We start from the raw sequence: 21,541 nt of genomic DNA, 5'->3' as shown, positions 1-21,541 counted from the left end.
TCAGAGAGAGAGAGCATCTCAGTAGTATTGTTGGGGCAAAAGAAATCTAGTATGCCCAGTTGTACATCATGGCAAATTCAAGCTCTGGTCACTTACTGCCTCCTCGCCAAAGATATTGTGCCTATGCTGTCACTTTGGACCCTCTTGGTCAAAAAAGCACATTTAAGGAACAATTAAGGAGACCTGGTGGTGTGTCCCTCTGTACAGACTCACAGATACATCGCGAGTTGTAAATTTAAGCTCCATAGAGGCATTGGGACTGCAGTTATGGTGGCTCCCCACTGCAGAGGAACGACCAGCCCCCAAATACAGTATTTGGCCCATTTATCAATCTGATCTCAGTTGGGTGTGAAATGTTTAAAGACAGATTTGTTTCTTCACCTCCCAGGTTTCTCCTCCTATCTTTTTATTGCCCCTGCTTAGAGGAGCTCTTCCAAACACACTGTATTGAAGCAGTCGTTGGTAGGTCCTCGTGAAAGGCGTGAGGAAGCCATGCCTGGATCTGAGCACTTCTCCAACAATGTGAGATATTTGTCTGTTGCCCGTGCTTCTTTCTAGGGGGGCACGGTTCGCATTTTGTTAAAATAACCTTGTAGTAACCCAAAGATTCATTTGTATTTCCCATCCACAATTTCTAGAATGGATTAAAAAAATTGGGGGGGGGGTTACATCCCAAAATTCAGGACAGCAGAGTAATTTCTACCCCCCTTTTTCTTTCTTCACTAGTTTTTGCCATTGCAGCAGCAAGTGTAGCAAGTTTCCCAGGGCACGCCAGAGCGTCTGGAAGGACACTCCTTCCCCTTGTACACCCTTCCACATGGTCACATACACCAACTACACGATAAACTGTTTATGACCAAAAAAAATAAACCTTGTCCCTTGCCTTTGCCAATTAAACTAGGGATATTTCATTTCCTTTCCTTCAGGGGATATGCACTAGCATTCTTCCATGCTGGCTCCACACAACAGTCTTCTGATCCCATACCCCGAAAATCCTCTCATTTCCCCCGCTGGATTTCAGGAGCTGCTTTCTCACCGAGGATGGGCATTTCGGAGTTTGCTACTCCTGCCAATCACAGTTCAAAGCAACAGAAAAGCAATTAATTCACAGTCACATTTGTGTTTGATGGACAGGTATGCTTTTTACTGTTTTTCATTTGATACAAGAGATAATAAAGAGATAATAAAAAAAACAAAGCAAAACACCCAGACAAGGAATAAAATCATAAGTTACAGAGTTAATACACATCATTCGCTTAGTTATTTCAATGGGTTTTCTCTGAGAAGAGCTTAGCTGAAGAGTAAGTTAAGTGTTCCAAACTCAGGGCCGTCTTACCCATAGATGATAGTGGTCCGGGGCGCCAGGTTTTGGAGGGCGCCAGGCGAGAGTCCGGGGAACACTGAATGAGTGCGCTGAGTGAGCGACGGTGCGTCTACTGCTCCTGCTGAGCGTTGGCTCAGTTTTTCCCCTTTTAGCCTGCAGGCCCCGAATTCTGCAGAGTGCCAGAAGGTGAAAAGGGAAGAAACCAAGCCGATGCTCGGCGAGAGCAGTGCATGCACCTTTGCTCGCTGGGTGCAGGCCCGCTCGCTCGCCTAACGGGTTGAGGTGCAGGAACGCGCGACACCCCTCCTGCTAGCCGTCTTCTTCTTTTTTATAAAATATTTATTAAAGATTTTCTTAATACAGTAAAGAAGAAAAAACAAAATAACAACAAAAAAGAAAAAAGAAAAAACACTTACATCTTATAATAGCCATATTTTCTTCACTTTTTTGGACTTCCTCACATCTCTCGTTCCTGCGTTCCTGGTTTATAAAACTTTAACCAGCAATTTATCACCTTGTTTCAATTCTTATTTTACAATTTCCAATATTGTGTCCCTAATTTTAGATATTTTTATCCAAACCTTAAAAACTTAATTTTAACATAATATTTATCCAAGATTTATCTTTTCTTAAATTTCACTTGTCTTCATATTCCTTTCAACTAGCTTAGTGGTGCCATGTTATTTACAATCTTGCATCTTTCTTAACACTCATACAATTTGCAATGTTTTTGTAAATAGTCCTTAAATTTCTTCCAGTCCTCTTCCACTGCTTCCTCTCCCAGGTCTCGGATTCTGCCAGTCATTTCTGCTAGTTCAATATAGTCTATCAGTTGCATCTGCCATTCTTCCAGTGTGGGCAAATCTTGGGTTTTCCAATACTTGGCGACAAGTATCCTTGCTGCTGTTGTTGCATACATAAAGAATGTTCGGTCCTTCTTTAACACCCTCTGACCAACAATGCCCAAAAGAAACCTGCTAGCCGTCTTCATCTTCAAGCTGGGCATCAGGCACCATGGATTTCCACACGGCTGACTCCCCCAGCCCGCTTGCTGCCCTCACCCACCTCCACCATGCAAGCGCTGCACCCAGAGCCTCCGCCTGCCGTGGCCACCGCAGCACGAAGCAGCCAGCTGAGCTGGGAGGTGCCTCATCCAGCCTCCGCCTCTTCCCTGCCGGAGAAGCTGCCCCCCAACCATTGCCCTCCTTCAGCCCCATAAAGCTGGGTGTGTCACAGGCAGTGCCGTCCCGTCCCAAGAGGCTCCCTCCGCTGCTGCTGGTCTTCCCTCCCTAAAAAAAGGAGGTTGGCAACTCTGGTAAATGGGGGGGGTGGTGCAGGGATCTTTGCACCACGGCGACGGATATGCTTAAGATGGCCCTGTCCAAACTTTTTTAAAAAGCTCAAAAAAAGCGTAGAAACAGAAGCCTCTAGTATTCTCACCCAACCCCTTCTGAAAAGATTCCTTGGTGTTATCACAGAATAGAAATTTGGCCTTCAGATGAACCAGAAATGAAACCAGTCTCTATGGGATTCCTGTGGCTTTGCTTGTCTTTGATGCCTCATGGAAGGGTCTTGACTCGCGGAACTGAGTCGAGTCAGAGCTTCTCAGCCTTGCCTGCTGCACATGAACTCAGCCACGATCAGCACCAAGGAAAGCAGGACCAAGCCAGCAACTCCCAGGCGGATGTTGATCTCCATGGATGTAAAAGTGTTTGCTGCAGAGTGAGACAGAGAAGAGTTACTACTCAATTGTTGGTTGTGATGAAGGCAGGGTGAGGAGGGAGATGGTCTCAAGGCTGCGGCCCTCAGCATACTTAGCCCCATTGAGTTCAGTGGGACTTACTTCTGATTTCTAAGAACATAAGAACAGCCTGCTGGATCTACCTGCCAATGGAAGCAGTCTTCTAATCTACTCCACTTGCCTAAAACTAGACTAGAACCAGAAAGATGATACAAAGCATACTAGAATGCAAGCAGTGGACCTACTCAGAGTTCCACTGTCACAGTTGCTCCCTTTTGCTAATAAGATGGCAGGTACACATGTTGCGCTTCAGTTTTTTATGTCACTGCAGGAGCATCCAAAAGTAGTCAGTTTGTGATTGGTCATTTGCTGGGCGTTCCATTCAGAATTACTGGTCCATAATGTGGGCTTGAAATTTCATTGACCAATGGATTGGTTGGGTGGTCCTGGCTGAGGAGAGCAGAAGGTCAGGTTCAGCACTGCCTGGGGGTCAGCTGGGAGGTCCAGTAACTTGACCTAAAGTCAGTTCTCATTAAAAAAAACTTTATTTTTAAAAACAAGACTTTGTTAAAAGCAAAAACTTCACATGATTACACAGTTTAGGACTGCTCAGAAGCCAAGAAAATAACAAAACTATCTTATCTAGCTGGCTGAAACAAAACACGCAAATCATAGCAGACTGAGCAGGAAAGCAAAATTTGATCTAAGGTCCGAACAGGCACTGATCATCCCTTCAGGATGAAAGCTCCCTCATACCAGCCCCAACCCAGATTTAAGAGAGTGCTAATTATGGTGCTCACCCCCTCCATCCCAAAGGAATCAGCACCTGTTCCCACCACAGGTCTTTGATTAACATTCAGCACTGGTCTTGAGACCTTAATGAGGAACATCTGCATTTGAGCTCAACATTCCAGAATTTCTAACAACCTCCCATACGACCCACAAGCTAGCCTTAAAAGGGACTATATCAACAAAGGAAGTCCCATAAAGCATATAATACGTATTGTAAAAAAAGGATCAACAGCACACGTACCATATTCTGATGGAAATTTGACCCCAAAAAATGCAGTAAGAGTTAGGCAAATCATATACAGTGGTACCTCGGGTTACAAACACCTTGGGTTACAACACTTCGGCTTACAGACTCCACTAACGCGGAAGTAGTACCTCGGGTTAAGAACTTTACCTCTGGATGAGAACAGAAATCGAGCGGTGCGGCGGCAGTGGGAGACCCCATTAGGTAAAGAGGTAGCTCAGGTTAAGAACAGTTTCGGGTTAAGAACAGACCTCCGGAACGCATTAAGTTCGTAACCAGAAGTACCACTGTATAATATATGCAAGACATGCATTCCTATTTTGCACAGCTAAGACTGCTATCCTAATCCTTGATCTCATGGATGGGTTTGGATCGAACAGACATCCCTGTCCACTGGCCTCCTCTGCAACCATGAAAATGTTGTGGAAGCAAAACTTTTGCCAGAGAAGGTTCCTAAAGCAGGCTGTTTAGAGGGTGGGGCAGAACTGAGCCAATCATGCAGTCACTAAGAGGAAGCTGGACAATAAAGCTTCCCATAGATTGACTCCCAACCCCCTAAGATTGAAGATTAATGATGAGACAGTGGGGTGAGGTGGGGTGAGGAAAAATCACAAAATGAATTATTGGAATCAACCCCAGAGAAAATAGCAGCAATAGTGTATTGCTGGTTTACATGCAAATCACCAACAAAAAGACACCACAAGCAGTAAACAACAAAAACCTGGAACAAGCCTGAAAAATCTTAGAATAAAGGGATTTAAATGGTGGAATAAGTTCATGGTGGTGCTGGCATTGTGTCATACACTGGGTCATACACAGGTGACAGGGTTTAGTGAGCAGGAAGAGTCTGGGGCAGAGGGCAGTTCAGAATTTGAGGCAGAAGAGGGAGTTGGAGAGGTGTGGGCCCAGGAGACAGAGAGGCAGGATGCTGTAGAAGTCAGGGAATCCATCATTTACAAGTGTTGAAATGATACCAAACTGTGACTTGAAGAGGGAGAGATACCTCCTTTTAAAACTAAGGAATGGTGGAGCCAGCACACTTTTCCAATTTCATTTACTATTGCAGCAAATACAAACCTGGATTAGTGCAATCTGCGAAAGATGCATACAAGGATTAAGACAGGATCTTACCCGTTACTTTGATGTGTACTTCATCACTGTAGTTTGAGCATTCTTGAGTGCTCTTGAACTTTAAGCAATAGCTACAGCGATAGATGCCCCCATCTGATTCTTTGGCATTGATAATGGGAAATAGAACTTCTCCTGATCCCATCTTCTTGCTTTCGTAAGTATTTGAAGAATTTTTTATGTGTAGAGTAAACTCTGCTTCTTGCTGTTTTTCTGTCTTACAGTGGATGTTGGCATTTCCTTCCAGAGCAATCACCTCTCCTGGGCTCACTGAGATGGAAGGTTTGGGAGAAGCTTATCCAGGGGGAGAAAGAGAAAAAGAGGGATGCTTAATCCTTTGATCTTACACAATAGTCTGGCTTTGTAAAATGGGAAAGATTTGCATGCTATTGCGGAATATAGAAAACCACGTGCAACTCAGAGTGTGAATATTGATAGGCTGCTTTTATGCCATTACAGTGGTACCTCAGGTTAAGTACTTAATTCGTTCCGGAGGTCCGTACTTAACCTGAAGCTGTTCTTAACTTTAAGCACCACTTTAGCTAATGGGCCCTCCTGCTGCCGCCACGCCGCTAGAGCACGATTTCTGTTCTCATCCTGAAGCAAAGTTCTTAACCTGAAGCACAATTTCTGGGTTAGCGGAGTCTGTAACCTGAAGCGCATGTAACCTGAAGCGTATGTAACCCGAGGTACCACTGTACTCAGGAGATTATTTGGCCGAGAACACAGGTGAGATGTGACTCTTGTTAGGGAAGGGCAAACTGCACAGCAGAGATGCCCTGTGAGAGGGACAGAACCTATTGGGGTAGGATTACTGTGGACCCTCCATTGTAGGCTTCAGGGTGTATAGTAATGTCCATTGCCTTGTCCGTTGACTAGGACCTGGGTGTGTGACAAATGGCGTACAGAGCAGGGGATTATATGGTGTGCTACACAAAGGTCGGCGGTTCGAATCCCTGTGGCGGGGTGCGCTCCCGCTGCTCGGTCCCAGCGCCTGCCAACCTAGCAGTTCGAAAGCATCTCTGGGTGCAAGTAGATAAATAGGTACCGCTTACCAGCGGGAAGGTAAACGGCGTTTCCGTGTGCGGCTCTGGCTCGCCAGAGCAGCGATGTCACGCTGGCCACGTGACCCGGAAGTGTCTCCGGACAGCGCTGGCCCCTGGCCTCTTGAGTGAGATGGGCGCACAACCCCAGAGTCTGTCAAGACTGGCCCGTACGGGCAGGGGTACCTTTACCTTTTTACGACTATGTTTACAGAGAATGCATTTTAATCTGGAACGAAATACTAATGATTAAATAGAAATGGAGATAAATAATCCCTTTTGATAGGTACATATTTTGATCAGTTCAGTTATATAGTTCAATCAGTGAACTCCCCCCCCCCCCGAAATTGATTGGCAGATGGAATAAACCCAACACCCATTTTAGCGTCATTTGTAAAACTGTCACACAGAGACTAAGCCAAGCCCTCACCTGTTACGTTGATGTAAAGTCTGTCACTTAGATGCGAGCATATGCCATCGAGGCAATACCTACACTGATAAATTCCTCCATGTTCTAGTTTGGCCTCAGAAATGAAAAAATCCACTGTATAAGCCGAAGATTTCTCAGATCGCACATAAATTGCAAGTTCTCCCTTGTAGAGATCAAAGGTGGCTCCGTAATGTGGACTCCGACATTGGATGTAGAAATTCCCTCCAAGGGCAACATTAGGACTGGGAATCACTGTAATCGAGGGCTCGGTATATTGTCCTGATCAAGAAAGAGAATGGGAAGGTGGTTTGGAAGGTGGAACACTTGCAATAGGAGGCTTTCACCTGCAGCTGGAGAATCAAATAGAGTGAGTTTGTACAAAAATTCAAATGGCAGTGCTGGATGACTCTGCAGGGGTTATCAGAGCAGGGGTTATCAAGCTGTGGTCCCTGAGCGGCTGGCTGCCCCTGAGCTTCATTTAGGGGTACTGTGGTCCATCTGAGAAAAAACACACACCTACAAATCTTGCGACATCCAACACAGTGTATCACAACAGCTACAACAGGCATAAAATGAATTAAGTCATCCTCCAAGACTCTCACCAATTTTCATCTGATCCAGAGGAGAGGGGGTGTGGGATCTGCTACAATGCAGCCCATATTCATCAGTTGGTGTAAATTTCTGGTCAGCAAGCTTTTTTGTTTTAAAAAGCAGCTCTATCATCACTCAGAGATGCAGTAGCTTGAGGAAGAGTCAAAAGAGATCTGAGTCCAAAAGGTAGCAGGCACCTTTCTTGGAAATGTGGGGTGTAGACACAGAGCAGTCAAGTCCAACATTCCTTGTTTCCTAGAATGGACACACAGAGGAAGGTGACTCCAAAAAGAGAGGACTTCCTGCAATACCTGTTGGGAGCCACTCCCTCTGAGTGTGACCAGGTAGATAGGTGTGACCCAAGTGAAGCCATATCAAAGGGCTGGGCACACAGCCATCTTTCTCTTTTGAATCTCTCTTTTGGATATCTTTTGACCTACTATTGATCCTGCTGTTCATATGCAGCCTCATCCATAACAAAGCATGTAGGCCACATGTTGTACGTCTGAGACATCACTTCCCTTGTCTACATTTTCCTGCAAATGAAACCGAAGCTGCAGCTAAAGCCTGCTCTGAATGTGAGTCAACTTTATTCTTATTTTAATAAGATGACTTTGTGTTGTTATTGTTTTAAGAGGGAAATAAAGGGGAAATGACCAGGAAGAATTGCGTCTGCACAAAGGGCATCCTGGATTGCTTAGTTAAAGGGCTGAAACCAGCTATCAACAAGCATCACTAGGCAGAGACCCTTCTCATAGTGGCGCCCTCCCATCAGATGGCAAGGAAATAAACAACTATCTGACTTTTAGAAGACATCTGAAGGCAGCCCTGTTTAGGGAAGTTTTTAATGTCTGAAGTTTATTCTGTTTTTAATATTCTGATGGAAGCCTCCCAGAGTGGCTGGGGATAATAATAATAATAATAATAATAATAATAATAATAATAATAGCAGCATTTCCTGCAGTAAATATTTGTTGTTGTTGTTGTTTACTGCAAGGAATGTGATGTGCACTAGCATGAGGGAGGAAGGAGCATATCTAATAAATTTATCCTCTCCTACCTTCCTTAACATTCCTACAGAAACTTCAGAGTGACACATGGACAGCTGAGATGGACACAGGTTGTCTAAAGACAAAGGAGAGTGGGACACTTGCACCTGTCATCCTTGCACACTACAGGGAAAGTGTGGGAGCTACCACTTATCATTCAGCAGTAGTGAGAAAAAGAAGCTTGATTGTGGGAGGCCCTGGCATTGAACTCCCATTCTGCCCTATGCCTCTCTCCCACTCTTGGGATAATTTTGTTGATCCAAACTCACCTTTAGCCATTTGCCACTGCCTGGTCAGCCAACACCCTGGAAAGGAGAAGATCCATTTAGAGTCAAGATATCTGAGCAACAGAAATGGAAGCCGGGCCTCCAATCTCCCAGGCCTGCTCTTGCAAACACTCTGACCCCACCGCCCTCCAAGGAGTGAGACCAACCTAGAAAGAGGATGCTGGAAGGGAATTTCATGGCGTGGCTTCTGTAGCCAGTGGTTTCTTCCGTTTGCTCCTAATTCTGCTGTCTCCTGAGTGAAGATCTCAGCTGGAGGCTGTTGCCGCTGAAACCCAGCAATGTTCTGTGATGCAGCTCTTCCGCAGAAGAAATGACTCTGCTCTGATCGGCCAGTGCTGTTGTCCTTCTTCCGTTCCCACGGCTGCCTGACCAACCACACCCCTTATTAGTTTGCATCTATCTGGTGGTTGCAAAACCAGAGGAAGTGAAGGGCTGAGTGTTTGGCGTGGAACACAACTCCTATTTTTAATTTTTCTAGTTCTCAGAGAGAGAGAGCATCTCAGTAGTATTGTTGGGGCAAAAGAAATCTAGTATGCCCAGTTGTACATCATGGCAAATTCAAGCTCTGGTCACTTACTGCCTCCTCGCCAAAGATATTGTGCCTATGCTGTCACTTTGGACCCTCTTGGTCAAAAAAGCACATTTAAGGAACAATTAGGAGACTTGGTGGTGTGTCCCTCTGTACAGACTCACTGATACATTTTGAGTTGTAAATTTAAGCTCCAGAGAGGCATTGGGACTGCAGTTATGATGGCTCCCCACTGCAAAGGAATGGCCAGCCCCCAAATACTTATTTCTGTCTTACTCTGATGCTGTCCTAGGATTAGCTCTGACATCCATGGTTTTCTTCTATATAAACGAACCACAGCAAGCCTCAGGCTCATGTGCCTCCTCTTTTGTCAGGTAGGCTATTAGAAGCTTCCATTTCCATTTGGATTAACCAGAGTTCTCCCTGACTTCCAAATCATGGTTTGATTGTGGTGAAACCTTTCCATTAAAATAAAATTTGAAAAATAAAATGAAAGTCATATTTTAAACTACTTCCTTCGATTTTTCTCCGTTAACAAAAGTAGAAGGTTACTGAGAGACCTCAGACTTGGCAAAGCAAAGAGCTCAGGAAGCTGCCTCAGAATGAGTGAGTCAGTTGGTCCATTGAGACCAGTATTGTCTGCAATGACTGGCAGAAGCCCTGCAGGATTTCAGGCAAGATTCTCTCGGTATTGTACTTGGAGATGTCAGGAATTGAACTGGGAATCTTCGGCATGCAAAATGGATGCTCTACTATCAAGCTACACTTGTTCCGCACTAGAAAGGCAGGCAGTCCCTTCCCTTGAAGATCATGGTGTCAACCACTATGTGCAACATCTGACTCTGTGTTATACTCCATTTCCTCCAAAAGCAGAAGAAACAGAAGTGATACAAGGGGACTCTGCAGAGCTCCTCTTTCTACAAAGTAAGGGTCTATAGTCATCTTTTAATTCAGGCTGAGCGGACGATGAGGCAGGCTCCCTGGAACTCCTCTGAGAATGACTTCATGTCAGGAGTGGCCTGAGATGTTTTGATGCCTGAAGCCAAATGCCGGTCAGCTGCACTGTAATAACAGGGCAGGGCACCAGGTTCTGAAAGGGCTTGCTCTCATTGCAAAGCCTCACTGCCAGGCCAGGGGGCAAACCTTGCAAAGGCTTCCAGAACACCTCACTCTCGCCAAGACTCTGAGAGAGGGAGGTAGTATTCTGCAGAGCTTTGACAATGGTCTCTCTCCACCCCAGTCCCTAAAATAGCACCCCCACAATAGCTTTGGACATTTCCACCCTTCCTATAAACACTGCCCCCTGCCTTTGCCACCCTTGAATTAAACTAGGCATCTTTCATTTACTTCAGGGGAGTTGCACTAGCATTCTTCCATGCTGGCTCCACACAACAGTCTTCTGATCCCATACCCCAAAAATCCTCTCATTTCCCCCGCTGGATTTCAGGAGCTGTATTCTCACTGAGGATGGGCATCGTGGAGTTTGCTACTCCTGCCCAATCGCAGTTCAAAACAACAGAAAAGCAATTACCTAACTCACAGTCACATTGGTTTTAGATGGACGGGTATGCTTTTTATTGCTTTTCATTTGATACGATTACTATTAGAGATAAATAATAATAATAATAAAAGCAAAACACCCAGACAAGGAATAAAATCATAAGTTACGCAGTTAATACACACAATTCTCTTAGTTATTTCAATGGGTTGTCTCTGAGAAGGACTTAGCTGAACAGTAAGTTAAGTGTTCCAAACTTACATAAAAAGCTCAAAAAAAGGTGCAGAAAACAGAAGCCTCTAGTATTCTCACCCAACCCCTTCTGAAAAGATTCCTTGGTGTTATCACAGAATAGAAATTTGGCCTTCAGATGAACCAGAAATGAAACCAGTCTCTATGGGATTCCTGTGGCTTTGCTTGTCTTTGATGCCTCATGGAAGGGTCTTGACTCGTGGAACTGAGTCGAGTCAGAGCTTCTCAGCCTTGCCTGCTGCACATGAACTCAACCACGATCAGCACCAAGGAAAGCAGGACCAAGCCAGCAACTCCCAGGCGGATGTTGATCTCCATGGATGGAGAAGTCTTTGCTGCAGAGTGAGACAGAGAAGAGTTACTTGGATGTGAAGGCAGGGTGGGAGGGAGATTACCCCAAGGCTGTGGCCCTCAGCATACTTATTTTTTAAAAAAATTAATATTTATTAACATTTTCATTTACAAAAAACACCGTACATTTTTTACATTTCTTTTCCTATCTTTTGACTCTCGAGTTGTCGAGTTCCTCCCATCCCTCCAAACTGACTTTCTAACTTCCAGCCCTCAGCATACTTAGCCCCATCGAGTCCAGCGAGACTTACTTCTGATTTTTAAGAACATAAGAACAGCCTTCTGGATCATGCCAATGGAAGCAGTCTTCTAATCTCCTCCATTTGCCTTTTCCTTCTGACTAGAGTCAGAGAGATGATAGAAAGGATACTAAGTCTGCATGCAGTGGACCAACTGACAGCTCCACTAATAAGATGGCAGGGATACATGCTGCGTTTCAATTTTTATGCAAATGCAGCAGCATCCAAAAAGTGGTCAGTTTGTGATTGGTCATTTGCTAGGTGTTCCGTTCAGAATTACTGGTCCATAATGTGGGCTTGAAATTTCATCCACCAATGGATTGGTTGGATGGTCCTGGCTGAAGAGAGCAGAAGGTCAGGTTCATCACTGCCTGGGGGTCAGCTGGGAATGCCTTGGCAGATTGTGCTGACTTATATAATGAGGAACTCAAGAAGAGGACCTGGAGGAACCTGAGCCTGAGTCTGAAGCTACTAGTGGAGATGGTGGCAGCAGAGGAAGGCAAAAGGGGAGGATATTAAGTAAATGAAAAAGTTTAGTGGGACTGCATATATTAACACATGCTGTGGGTTAGCCACCCCCGATACATCAGAATATCAAAGAGGGATAATGTGTATGTCAGTTTAGCCAGTTCTGCATAGTTCATCCATTTCTCTTGCCACTGCTCTTTTGTCGGGGCTGAACCCACACTTACTTAGCCATTGCCAGTGGAGTCAAATTACCTGGATACTCCATTCTGTGCAATGCTGCCATGGTTCCTCCATAGAGGTGTTTGGCTTTGGTTGTCACAATTCCCCAAACCCCTGCCGTATACACGGAAGGAAGGAAAACAAAGGCACAAAACCAGGCTCCTCACCTGTCACAAGTTCCAACCCCACTGCGTCACTTGGCTCCGACCACTGAAAGGCATGTCCTCTGCGGTGATACTGACAGGTATAATTCCCTTCATCCTCCAGCCTGATCATGGAAAGAGAGAACTCAGATGTGTTTCCATCCGATTCTGCCATCTGCCATGCTATTAGGTTGCTGGACTTGTGCAAAGAAAAGTTCAGGCCATTCTCTGGTCCGTGACACTCAATGGTGACACTGAAGCCTTCAGCAAGTGGGTCCCGAGGTCTCATTCTGATGGATGGTTTGGAGAGGCTGGGATCTACGTTTTGGAATAAAAGAGGAGGCAAGGAGTAGCAATGTTTACGGTAACCAAGGAATATCTCCTGCTAATGACCATGTCAGTCAATTCATCTCCTACTCAGCCAGTCTCATTCTGCTACTATAATACAGGCATATCTCAGAGATATGTTGTGGGTTTGGTTCCAGACCACCGCAATAAAGCAAATATCACAGTAAAGTCAATCAGACATTGATTTGTTTGTTTCCCAGTGCATATAAAAGTTATGTTTACATTATGGTCTAGTCTATTAAATTTGAAATAACATTATGCTTTAAAAAAATAAAAACCAGCAACAATGTACAAGTGTAAGTGTGGGTTCAGGACTGAATAAGGATATACAATGTACAATGTACTTTTTAATTAAAAAAGACTACATTGCTGAGAAATGCTATCACCTGACCCTTCAATGAGTTGTAAAAATCCTGGGAATCTCAGGTTTTGCCATGTAAAAGTGAGTTTCCAATTCACTTTGATACATGCATTTGATATGTTTGGGGCAATGTCAAGTCCCATCTCAGAAGCCAAAGTGCTAAACCAGAATTCTAATGGCTGGGATTTCAGTGGCAGCCATTCATACCTCTTCCCTGCCACCGCCCCCCATTATTTACAGCAGAATTATATGCAATAAGGAAGCATGAGCACTAGTCACAAAATTAATGCAGAGAAAGGAAGTATATACATATTTGCATAATTCAATCAGGTTATAGAGTTCCATTCATACAAAAGTTTGGCTTTCAAACCAATTTTTTTAAAAAAATTTCTCCCCATTCTTGCATGCATCACAGTGTGGTTGATCTCCATTCCATTTTTGGTAGACGTTTGCCACCTGATGGTCAGAAGGTAGAATTGAAGCCTGTCCCATCTCAAGACTTTCAGGGGCTTATGGGCAGCTCTGGGAACCACTGCAAATAAACTGAATGTGTGTAGTATTTAGAAGGTTCCTCCGTAGCCTGTAATTCTAGTATTTCAGAACCTCAAGCTGCTCCAAACCAGGATTTATTTTCACAGGGTGGACAGGCTCTCACTAAAAAAATCTTGAAAGGCCTAATCCTACGCTTCAGTTTCAACCAGAGTTGCTTAAATGAAACAAGCCTTTGTTTGCTGTCGTTCTTCTTCATATTCCTATGTCCATGACCAGATGGACCACAGCTTACTGGGAAATGATTTGCAGAGAGAAGGTGCCAGGTTCAGTCCTCAGCATCACCACATAGGATTGGGAAATACCCCCAGTCTGAAACCTAGGAGAGGTCAGTGTGTAGGCAGCCTGTGTCTACATATCCTGCTAAATTCAGCAGCAAATAATGTGTTTCAGCCTGGAATGCACCATTTGAGAAGATTGCTAATGATACTCCAATGCTGGCATAGCATGGGAAAGGGCCTATTTTAAAAACACCTTGCATGTTTTAGCTAATGCAGCTTCTCCCTTTGATATACAGCTCCCTTTGATATACAGCTACAGGGAATACAAAATTCATGTTAGTACCATTATTTTTGGGGGTGTGGGGTGGTAAAGCACACAAACAGCCTTACCTCTTATGTAGATATATATGCTCTTGCTGAAATTTGAGCACAGTTCACAGAAGGTTGACTTGAAACAATATGTACACCGGTAGATTCCTCCGTGGAACAGTGTGGCGTTGGCAATAGCAAATACGACCAGTTTTTGCTGGTCTTCCTCCATTACAACATGAAACAAAGATGAACCCACTTTTTTGTAGAGTTGGAACTCTACATCCTGGTTGCCTTGACTGTTACAGTGGATCGTGACATTTCCGCCCAACTTGACGATATTACTGGGGCTCACTGAGATGGAAGGCTTGGGGAAATGCAGAGCTGGGTGAGAAAGAGAAGAGAACTCTTGAAGAATGGGAAAGGTTGTGGAATGAAAGGATAAAATTTACAGCCTGTAATGCTTTGAAAGAGAATATGATGAAAATGATGTATAGATGGTATATTACACCAGTGAAATTAGCTAAAATGTATAAGACAAATAATAAATGTTGGAAATGTAAAGAAAAAGAAGGAACATTTTATCATATGCAGTGGGAATGTAAAAAAGTAAAGAATTTATGGGAAATGATATATAATGAGATGAAAAAGATGTTGAAATATACTTTTTTTTTTTAAACCAGAAGCATTTTTACTTGGTATTATAGGTCAGGACATTAATAGGCAAGATGTTAAATTGTTTTTAATATGCAACAACTGCGACAAGAGTATTGTTAGCCAAGAAATGGAAACAAGAAGAAATTCCGACGAAAGAAGAATGGCAGATGAAATTAATGGACTACGCAGAATTGGACAAAATGACAGGAAGGATTCAAAACCTGCGGGAACAGAGATTTACAGAAGATTGGAAGAAATATATGCATTAGTTGAAGAGCAACTGTAATCAACAAATTACACTAGTAGGACTACAAGAAGTTTTGTAAGGAGAAATATACAAAGTGTTACAAAGTAGAAAAAGATAGAGATATTGGTTATGAGTTTGAAATGTAATAGGGAATATAAGAAATGCATACTGAGAGATTAGATTGGAAAATTTTCAGACAGGATTGATGGAAGTCAAAAATTTGAATAAGATGTAAAAGTATGTTTAATTACTGTTGAAAATGATATGTTAAAAAAACATATAGATAGATAGATAGATAGATAGATAGATAGATAGATAGATAGATAGATAGATATGAGAGAAAGAGAAGAGAACTGAGATTTGGAAGGTGGGGAATCTGTCACAGGTTCCCCATCCTGGTTTAACGTATCGCTGGAGAAGGAGGTAGAGCGAAAGAGGAAGGACCCTTCCACTCCTGACGGTACCCCTTGGGAGAACTACACACACACACACACACACACACACACACTGTGTACATATATATGAGAATGCTAGAATTTGTGGGCTTCCCATGAAGCTGAATGGTGGGAGATTCAGCACAGGTAAAAGAAAGGACTTCTTCACACAGTGCATAATCAAACCGTGGAACTCACAGAACCCGCAGGAGGCAGTGATGGTCTCCCACTAGGACAGCTTCAAAAGAAGAGTGGACAGATTCATGGAAGATAAGACTATGGCTATGGTCTGGGGCAGATGCTACAAATCACAGGAGAGGAGAGGGCTCTGCATGTGGATTGCCCATTAAGACATCTGTTTGGCCACTGTGAGAACAAGTAGCTGAACTAACTAGATGGCCCATTGGTCTGATCCAGCAGGACTCTTCTTTAGTTCTTATGCTTTTTAGAAGAATGTGTATAAACTGCCACTGAAAGAGAATCAAGGTGGTGTACAGTAAAATCATTCAGAAACACCATAAAACTTTCAAATCTTAAAGTTATAAAAGCATAAAATCCAGAACAAATGACCAACACTGAGTCAACTTAAGGTAAAGCTAAAGGGACCCCTGATCATTAGGTCCAGTCATGACCGATTCTGGGGTTGCGGCACTCATCTCGCTTTATTGGCCAAGGGAGCCGGTGTACAGCTTCCGGGTCATGTGGCCAGCATGACTAAGCCGCTTCTGGCAAACCAGAGCAGTGCACAGAAACACCATTTACCTTCTCGCCAGAGCGGTACCTATTTATCTACTTGCACTTTGACGTGCTTTCGAACTGCTAGGTTGGCAGGAGCTGGGACCGAGCAACGGGAACTCACCCCGTCGCGGGGATTCAAACCACTGATCAGTTCAGAAACACCATAAAACTTTCAAATCTTAAAGTTATAAAAGCATAAAATCCAGAACAAATGACCAACACTGAGTCAACTTAATTCTCTAAAAAGTTTGGTGAAACAAATGTGTTTTCAGCAGACTGAAATCTATCGAGATTATAGGTGCCTGTCTGACATCAGTAGGAATAGTGTTCCAAATTACTGGTGCCAGTACACTAAAAAGCCTTGGTTTGCATAAATTAGAAACTATACTGCATTTTCCATAGGCCATGACATCTTTTGTCTTGGCACAGTGCACAGTTGCATAAGGACCCAGGAAGGAGACACAGACAGACTCTCTTCCCCTCTCCTTCAGCCTCCACAGCTGGGCTGCTGCAGTGGTGCTGCTGCCACATGGTAAGGCTTCAAAGGGAAGGATGACAGGATATTTGTGAGCTCAGAAAGGCTGAGAGGGAGGATGAGAGGGAAGACAGGAATTATTCCCTGGCTTAGATTTTAGTCTGAGCCAGAGAAGAACTTAGGTTTCATAAATTCTTCACTATTTTTATTTTCCCTCCAAAGCTCATTTCCAGACTCAAGTTTAGAAAACTTCATGTACATCTCTAAATTTGACTCAGACAGCTCTCACCTCTTATCTTGACCTTTACTCTGTCACTTAAAGGTGAGCAGCTGTCGCCAGAGAAAGAGTTGAAGCAATATCGGCACCGGTAGTTCCCACCATCTGATAGTTTGACATTGGCGAAGAAAAATGCAACCTCATTCCACTCTGACTTCTTGACTACTGAAGCATGCAAAGATGAATCCAGTTCTCTGAACAGAACAAATCTTGCTTTTGCGTAGTCTTCACTGCGCACCTTGCAGCGGATGGTAGCATTGCCTCCCAGGGGGACAATTTTACTGGGGACCACTGAGATGGAAGGCTTGGGATAAGATTGTCCTGGGCAAAAAAAGAGAGCAAGAGATTTACAAAATATCAGTAACAGCAACAACCTCCCACAACAACAACAACAAAAACCCAACAACATTCCAACCCAAGAGTCTTCTCAACACCTTCAGTTTTTGTAGCTGGGGTCAGCGGGGAAAGGCCTGCAAGGCAGGGAACAATTCTTCCAGGAATCACAGCCAAGATGGCTTCCTCATTAATTCTTCGAGAAAATTCATCAGCATTATTGGGTTGGAGAAATGCATTGCAAAATCCAGATAAGTGTGAATTTCAAAGAATGACTGTGTTTTGGTTCACACATGATTTGAAGAAATATGAATTATTAGACAGATTTAACACAGCTCACCAAGTTTTCCCCCATCCCTATACCCAGACTAATCTGTAGGTTCTTTCAGGTGAGGCCTTGGGATCTGGGTTGTCCAATATCCACAATCCACACAGGGCTTGTGCCAATTTTGGTGCATTTTGCTGCTAGTCCAAATAGACTAGTAAAACTGATATGAGTGGTACAGCAATAGTGGCAAAACACAAAGGTTGCCAACTGACCAGGAAGTGGGAGAGAAACAGCAGTGAGACTTTTAACATAATGGTGTGGTCTCTGAAGAGTATATAGAGCAAGGAAGGTTGGTAGATCTTAACTTCTCATGCATATGTAAGAAAAAAATAGATTTGGTTATGAAAAGGCATGTCTGATTACGAGACATATTAATGAGACATATTAAGGTTCTTTTGTCTTGGACTCAGCTCACCTTTCAATGTCTTCCCAGTCAGCCACCATCCTGGAAAAGCAGATGATTCCATTAGTGGAAAGATAACTGAGCAACAGAAACTAGCATCCCGTTCTCTGGTCCTTCCACCCTCCCATTTCCCCCTCTATAATACCAACCCAAAAAGATGATGGAAAAAGAAAAGTTCATGGTGAGGGCTCTGCTCCTGGTAGATTGTCCTATTTTGCCTCAGCGCCTTCCTTCAACTGACTGAAGATGCAGGGAATGTCTGCATCTTCTAAAGCCCAGCAACCTTCTGTAATATCCTTCTTCCCTTACCGGTACAATTTCTCTGTGACTGATAGCATGGTCATCACCTCTACACCACCTAAAAAACCACTTCCTCCTCCCCCCCCCCCAGTAGCTGTGCAGTCACATATTGCAAAAAATAAAAAGGTCTCTCCAAAGCCAAAGCCCCATTTGTGGCCCACCCTTGACACAGACTGTTTTGCCTAAAGAGGAACTCCTCTCTACATGTCTCACATCTCCTTTATTACCTACCTTTTGAGGAAATGGTGCACAAAAGTGTTGGAGCCTGTGCCTCCTTCCTTTCCCCACCTGCCTCCACTAAAACGACTTAGCACTTAGTTGCTTCTATGGGTGCAAATGCTGTGCCAAGAGACACCCAGGGCTGTGTCCTTTGCCTCCCATGAAACCCTCACTCGCTTATGGTCTTCACCCTTCCTACACAGTGTTTAATGTCTATACAGTGGTACCTCGGGTTACATACGCTTCAGGTTACAGACTCTGCTAACCCAGAAATATTACCTCGGTTTAAGAACTTTGCTTCAGGATGAGAACAGAAATCGTGCAGCAGCAGCAGGAGGCCTCATTAGCTAAAGTGGTTCTTCAGGTTAAGAAGAGTTTCATGTTAAGAACAGACCTCTAGAATGAATTAAGTTCTTAACCCGAGGTACCACTGTAATGAGAAGTGCTGGACCTAAAGTCATGGTAGAGCTTAACCTCGCTCTCAAAGCCTTAAAGTCTCTTCTCCTTAGAAGGCTTAGGCTTGACTCTATCAGGCAAATACATACTCCTCCTCCATTACTTCACATATTCCAGGTGTGGGGGGATCTTGGGCCCTCCAAGTGTCACTGAACTACACCTCCCATCATCCCCAACCAGTGTTGTGCATCCCCTGCCATTGGCCATGCTTGCTGAGGCTGATGGGATTTGTACTTCAGCAGTAAAGGCTAAGTAACAACAACAACAACAATTTATTATTTATACCCTGCACATCTGGCTGGGTTTCCCCAGCCACTCTGGGTGGCTTCCAACAAAATATTAAAATACACTGGTCTGTTAAACATTAAAAGCTTCCCTAAACAGGGCTGCCTTCAGATGTCTTCTAAAGGTCTGGTAGTTGTTCTTCTCTCTGACATCTGGTGGGAGGGCATTCCACAGGGCGGGTGCCACTACCGAGAAGGCCCTCTGCCTGGTTCCCTGTAACTTGGCTTCTCGCAAGAAGGGAACTGCCAGTTGGCCCTCAGAGCTGGACCTCAGTGTCCGGGTAGAAAGATGGGGGCGGAGATGCTCCTTCAGGTATACTGGACCGAGGCCATTTAGGGCTTTAAAGGTCAGCACCAACACTTTTAGTTGTGCTCAGTAAACACATCACCTGGATTTCTGATCCTCCTGTCTGGTCTCTGGTCCCAAGACCTTTCAGTTGATCATACCAGCCAAGAAGGAGGATGTTGAAAGAGGAACTCAGGTTGAGGGTTCCGTAGCCAGCAACTCTCCATTGCACCTTGCCGTACTGTACCACAAACGAGGCCGCAGCTTCTCAAACATCCAGTGCTCTGTGACACAGTTCCCTCCCCCCTTGACATGCAGATATTCTGTAGTCTTACAATATGGTTGACCTCAGTAAGCTCACTGCACTTTCTGACAAGCCACATCCCTTTTTAGGCTGCAACCACAGGTGTGGGGACAGGAGGGGGGAAGAGTGAGCAAGCAGCTTTCAAAACCACATTTGTGATGCTGCGGAGATTTAAGTGTATTCAAGTTCTCTGTTGCCCTACCATAAAAATTCCACATTGCTTTGTTTTTTTTTTTTAAGGGTAGGAAAGTAAATGGAATGAAATGTATGGGATGAACAAATGATTTATTTCCTATTTATTTTCATTGCATTTATATATTGCCTTTCTGCCAAGGCATCCAAGGTGGTTTACAGTTTTAAAATATTAAAATAAATAAAATTTACTGTTCCACTAAGATTTGGATATACAGTCGTACCTTGGTTGTCGAATGCCCTGGAACTCGTACGTTTTGGCTCCCGATTGCAGCAAACCCAGAAATGATTGTTCTGGTTTGTGAACGTTCTTTTGGAACCCGGACATCCAATGGGGCTTCCAGGGTTTCTGATTGGCTGCAGGAGCTTCCTGCAGCCAATCAGAAGCCACAATTTGGTTTTTGAATGTTTTGGAAGTCGAATGGACTTCCAGAACGGATTCTGTTCAACTCACAAGGTACGGCTGTATTCATTATGGCCTGGTTCACATGGCATGGGAAGCCAAACTATGGTTTACCAAGACCATGTGAACATGTGTTCAACAAACAGAAAATAAGTGAAATTCCAAGTTGATGTCACTGAGTTGTGGAGAGGAAGAACCGTGGGAGACATTCGTTCAAAATAAATATAGACGTTCACAAAGTGACTGTGTCTGGTGTTGCAAATAAAATTCACCACTACAGTGATCTGGAGGCTGGAGCAAGTCCCTGTGGAGGACAATTGCCAAGATCAGGAATAAATGGACAATTCTCACAATAGAAACATGCAAGAAGTGGGGTTCTCCAACAATCTGTGTCTGGGCTGGTACTTTTCTAACTCATTCATAAATTGTCTAGAGTTGCAGATGAAGAATGAAGCAGCCAAGTTTGCCAATGACACCAAATTATTTGTGGTGGTGAAATCAAAAAGTAGTTGTAAGGCACAGCAAAAGGACCCCTCCAAGCTGAGTGAATGGGTATTAAAATGGCAAATGAAGTTCAACATAAGCAAGTATGAAGTGATGCATATTGAGGCAAATAATAATAATAATCCTAACTTTGCATATACACTAATAGGATCTGGTACCTAACCAGGAATGAGATCTTGGGGTTGTGGTGGATAGCTCAATGAAGGAGCCAGTCGAGTGTATGGCAGCTATGAAAAGCATGAATTCCACGTTTCAGATCATTAGGAAAGACATTGAAAATAAAACCCCTTATCACACTGCCCTTATAGAAATCTATGATGCTACACCACTTTTGGAACACAGTGTTCAGTTCTAGCTGCTACATCTCAAACAGGATACTGTAGAGCTGGAAAAGTTTCAGGAAAAGGTAACCAAAATCACCAAGGGGTTGCAGCAATTTCCCCGTGAGGAAATGTTACAACCTTTGGGGCTTTTCCTGCTGCTACATTCCAGGCAACAACTGCAGCAATCTGGGGGGAATAACTATCTTCAAAACTACAACGTATCAACTGGGAAAATGTTATGCTTATAGTAGCAACTACTTTC

General features: G+C 43.9%; 1 protein-coding gene across 5 annotated transcripts in view; it reads right to left on the bottom strand.

The window, feature by feature from the left end:
• LOC310829462 (T-cell-interacting, activating receptor on myeloid cells protein 1-like) overlaps positions 1-18,342 on the bottom strand; it is a 74,680-nt gene extending 56,338 nt beyond the window's left edge. The window contains exons 1-6 of one of the 5 annotated variants that reach the window (XM_083707969.1): positions 18,021-18,342; positions 16,957-17,265; positions 14,198-14,500; positions 12,353-12,646; positions 2,299-3,039; positions 1,551-1,630 (exon numbers count right to left, since the gene is read on the bottom strand). In XM_083707969.1, coding sequence (XP_083564095.1) covers positions 2,930-3,039; positions 12,353-12,646; positions 14,198-14,500; positions 16,957-17,265; positions 18,021-18,072 — 1,068 coding nt within the window. In that variant the 5' untranslated portion in view covers positions 18,073-18,342 and the 3' untranslated portion in view covers positions 1,551-1,630; positions 2,299-2,929. Of the gene's footprint in view, positions 1-1,550; positions 1,631-2,298; positions 3,040-5,232; positions 5,524-6,702; positions 6,982-8,611; positions 8,648-8,775; positions 9,404-10,444; positions 11,244-12,352; positions 12,647-14,197; positions 14,501-16,956; positions 17,359-18,020 lie in introns of those variants that run through there. The other 4 variants (XM_083707970.1, XM_083707966.1, XM_083707967.1 and 1 more) reach the window with 4 other exon arrangements.
• Positions 18,343-21,541: the final 3,199 nt, after the last annotated feature.

This window comes from Podarcis gaigeae (assembly GCF_964106915.1).
Source record: "Podarcis gaigeae genome assembly, chromosome: 13".
Classification (NCBI taxonomy): domain Eukaryota; kingdom Metazoa; phylum Chordata; class Lepidosauria; order Squamata; family Lacertidae; genus Podarcis; species Podarcis gaigeae.
Note: the sequence above shows the minus strand (reverse complement) of the source record. Positions and strands in the feature narration are given on the sequence as shown.